The sequence below is a fragment of the Gopherus flavomarginatus genome, chromosome 11 (assembly GCF_025201925.1).
Source record: "Gopherus flavomarginatus isolate rGopFla2 chromosome 11, rGopFla2.mat.asm, whole genome shotgun sequence".
NCBI lineage: Eukaryota > Metazoa > Chordata > Testudines > Testudinidae > Gopherus > Gopherus flavomarginatus.
In genome coordinates this window covers 3018420-3022832 of record NC_066627.1, presented here as the reverse complement: position 1 = coordinate 3022832, position 4413 = coordinate 3018420, and the positions used below count along the sequence as shown (strand labels likewise).

At 54.4% G+C, this 4413-nt stretch overlaps 1 gene segment (V, D, J or C); it reads right to left on the bottom strand.

Moving 5' to 3' along the window:
- Nucleotides 1-375: 375 nt before the first annotated feature.
- On the bottom strand, nucleotides 376-931 carry LOC127031739 (immunoglobulin heavy variable 4-38-2-like). The segment is given in 2 exon segments: nucleotides 376-752; nucleotides 838-931. Coding segments are annotated over 2 exon segments (426 nt in total).
- Between the last annotated feature and the right edge of the window lie 3482 nt (nucleotides 932-4413).

Here is a 4413-nt window from a genome sequence, read left to right as displayed (position 1 = left end):
TTTGCCAATAAAGAAAACAAACATAAGCCTAACTTGCCTTATCACCTAGTACTTACTATGCTGGACACATAAGAGACTGTATCAGAGAGATTGGAGAGAAACCTGGTTGCACGTCTGGTCACTCTGAGAACCCAGAGTGAACAACAACCAAAAACTAACAGCACACACAAAGACTTTCCTCCCTCCAGATTTGAAAGTATCCTGTCCCCTGATTGGTCCTCTGGTCAGGTGACAGCCCAGCTCACTGAACTTGTTAACCCTTTCCAGGCAAAAGAGACATGAAGTACTCCTGTTCTATTAAGCCTTAACTATCTGTTTATGACAGGGGGGTCTCCTGCTTTTCTAGATGAATTAGCATCACAGAGGCATGAAACTCTATGTAGGTTCTGCTTCCCCTTTTTGTCCGGTCCCTGCTCTGCTCTGTGTCACTGTGTCTCCCCTGGCGCAGTAATACATGGCAGTATCTGCAGCTGTCAGCGAGCGGATCTGCAGGGAGAACTGGTTCTTGGAGGAGTCGGTGGAGATAATGATTCGGCTCTGGAAGGACGAGTCGTAGTTCGTGGTCCAGGTGGAACCGCTGTAATATCCCCGTCCCAGCCACTCCAGCCCTGTCCCAGGGGGCTGCCGGATCCAGTCCCAACCGTAACCACTGGTGATGGAGTAACCCGAGACAGCGCAGCTCAGCGTGAGGGTCTCTCCGGGTTTCACCGCTTCTGGGCTGGACTGGACCAGCTGCACCTGGGAGAGGACACCTGGGGAAAAGAATGGAGCTGACTCTTGCCTGGAAGCGGTGCATTCCCCACCTTGGTGTTTCTCAGGGTCCCATGAAATACTCACCTGATGGGGCGGCGAGTAGGAAAAGGGAGAAGAGCAGTGACAGTGTCATGGTGATTGTTAATGGAGACACTCCCCGGTGGGCAGGACTGGGCAGTTCTGTGTCTGGGGAGAGGCTGAGGCTCCTAGAACCAGGGGTTTGTATTTAACCAGGAGCCCCCGGGGCAGGGATTTGCATGTGGGTTTCCCAGGGTGAATATAAGAGATGACAGGGGTGAGCTCTCAATACATAACGGTGTCTCCTTTACACCCCAGAGAGACCGTGTACTCAGCTCAGCACACACGTAATGACAGGAGGTGATGCAATAGGGAGCGGGGTGGATTGACCTGGGAATGTCGTTTAGTTTTACTGGGACTGCTTGCATGGGATATGGGAGAGCAGGGGGTGACTTTAGGTGAGGGACGGTACCTGAGCCTGTAACCTGAGCCAGGAAGGGGGGTGGGGCGAGTTGACACCTTTGCCCAGGACAAAGGGAGAGGGGGAGAGAAGGAGGGGAGAGAGCCTGCTGGAGGGGTTTTTTGGTTTCAGTTTTGGGCTGGCTTGGAAAAGGCAGAGAACCCCAAGTCTCAGGTCTAAGATCCTTGCCCCCCAGAGGGACCTGACTGAGGGGTCCTGGTTGTACCGACAAGCCCTGCTTGGTACTGTGTTCCTGAAGTCTAATAAACCTTCTGTGTTACTGGCTGACTGAGAGTCACGGTGAATAGCAGGAAGAGGGGGTGCAGGGCCCGGACTCCCCCACGCTCCGTGACACAGGAGGCGGCTGTGAGAGAGTAGGAAGCAGGGTCCTTAAGACAGGGCCCTGGACTGGGACCCAGGAGAACCTGCTGGACTGGGAAGTGGTCTGACGATTTCAGTCAGGTGGGATAAACTAAATGGAAGACCTGTGTATCTAGGCAGTGCTGTCTGGTGAATGGGGAGTTACACACCCTTTCATGTCTTAGGGTGTCACCCAAAGCTCATTGACAGGAACGGGTGTGTTTCCATGGACTCTTATTCCCTTCCCCCAGAGCTCAGGCTGATGAGAGGAGTCCAGCTGCACTTCTCCTGTTTGTGGGTGTCTGGGGGAAGCAATCAACAGAGTCTTTTGTTCTCTGATATTCCACAGTGATTTGTCTGGCACCTATGGGCCTACGCTGCGCATATAAAAGAAATATAAACAATGTACACGTGTTGTCCACAGGAATGAATTTCTTCTGCAAATGTCTGATGGGGAAACAGCTCAAACTGCAGTGGGAGAAAGGCTGGTTTCAGGCACCGGAGAGCGATACTAGGTTTAAATGAAAGCGGACGGAACTGGGCATGGAGAGTAGATGCAGCTTGTGGGCTCTGTCAGAACGAGGGCTGTGACTGTAGAAACAAAGGGTGGGGAGAGACAGTAAAGAGATGAAGCACTTTATTTTGGGGTCCGTTTTCAAACAGAACAGTTACATGTGTCATTCCTGTCCTCAGCTGGAAGCAACCCTCGCCCGGTGCTGACGGGACCAGAGCCCTTACAGGTGATACTCAGGGTCTCTCCAGGCTTCACCACTCCTAGGCTGGTCTGGACCAGCTGCACCAGGGAGAGGACACCTGGAGAAAGAGGGAAAACAGCTGGAACCGGTGTACTCCCCACCTCGGTGTTTCTCAGAGTCCCATGAAATACTCACCCGATGAGGCGGTGAGCAGGAAAAGGGAGAAGGGCAGTGATGATGTCCTGGTGATGGTTAATGGAGAAACTCCCCAGGGGGCAGGACCGGGCAGTTCTGTGTCTGGGGAGAGGCTGAGGCTCCTAGAACCAGGGGTTTGTATTTAACCAGTAACCCCCGGGGCAGGGATTTGCATGTGGGTCTCACCCAGTGGGGATAGGAGATGAATGGGGCTGGCAGGGGGAGCTCTATTCACAGGGAAGAAGCAGCGAGTGGTGTTAAAGCTCCTGCTCTCTAGGTAAATATCAGAGAGATTTACAGGGCTGGCTTTCTGAAACTGCTCCCCACCAAGCCAGTCAGGACTCTGGGGAGCCTCCTCTCCCTTGGAGCAGACTATCTGTAGGGCAAGAAGCTCACACGGCTTCACCTCCTGGGTCTCTCCTTGGAGCATTCAGCATCCTCTGCCCCTCCGTGCGCTTCCCACAGCGAGCCTGCCCCAGCAGGGTCCTGGTGAAGCCACAGGGTCCTGCACCCCAACTTTGCAGTCAGACGTGACTCTCAGCCAGCCAGTAAAACAGAGGTTTATTTGATGAGAGGAACAGGATCTAAAACAGAGCTTGTAGATACAGCGAACCGGACCCCTTGGCCGAGTCCATTCTTGGGGCAGTGAGCCAGATCCCCAAGTCTGCACTTCACTCCTCGTCCCCAGCCAGCTCCAGACTCCCCAAACCACTTCAGCCCCATCTCCTTTCCTGGGCCAGGAGGTCACCTGACTTCTTTGTTCTCCCACACCTTTAACATCCCCTTGCAGGGGGGAAGAGCCTGGCCATTAGTTGCCAGGAGACAGAGTGTCAGTCATTTATGCACATTGACCTTTTTCCCACTACCTAGAGACTTAAGAACTGCACAGGGGAAACTGAGGCACCCACACAGTATTCAGAGGAAACATTAATAACTTTCCCAGTTCGTCACATCTCTCCCCCCTTCGAGACTGAACTGAGCGAGGTCACTTCAGCCAGTGAGCTGGGGAAGTTCGAACCCGCCAACGTTCCCATGGATGCCCCAGCATCTCTCCCATTCCTTGGTGTGAGTTATACCAGGACAGTCCAGTTTTGCGCCCTCCCTTAGGTCGGGTGTGCTTGATGGCACTTGCAGGCCGCATGTGGGGAGGTTTACACAGCCCGAACCCTTTTGCCACCCCAGTACCCCTGGGGTTCAACCTGGGACGGGGTCTTCTCCCAGCACTCTGGTCTGCGATTTTGGCTCCCTTGGTTAAGAGCCCCCATCTTGGCCTTGGCCAGCTCTGGGCTTGGGCAGCCGCTCCCCACCTTGTGGCCCAGATACAACACCTCTGCTGTCCCCACCTTACACTTTCCAGCTTTTACCATCAGTCCCACCTCCTTGAGGCAGCCCAGCCCCCTCTTCACCTGGGACACCTGTTCCTCCCAGGTCTGGCTAAAGATGCACATATCAGTGTCTGCCAGGGCCATGTTCTCCATCCCCCTCAGATAGAATCTCCCCAGGCCTAGGCATGGGGTCGGCATCGGACACCGTGATGGCTTTAAGCTTCTGATAGCCCCCACAAAACCAGATCATCCCATCTTCCTTGGGAACCAGCCCTATGGGTGAGGCCCATGGGCTGTAAAACGGCTGGATCCCATCTAAAGCCAGCATGTCCCTGACCTCTCTCTCCAGGTTCCGGGCTGCTTTCCCAGTGACTCTGAAGAGGGAACACATGATGGGGAGATTGGCTCCCAACTCAGGGAAGAGATCCCTCAGGGAGTCTTCCCCCTTCTGCTTCCAATCCTCTCCTTCCAGGTCCAGGGGTCCCCTCACTCTCCTCCCATCCAGCATCTTGAAAGGGAAGAACCCTGTGGATTCCTGGGGTACCACCAGCTGCCTCCCGATTTCCCCCAGTTCTACTTCCCCTTGGGGAGCCCATTCCTGGTACAG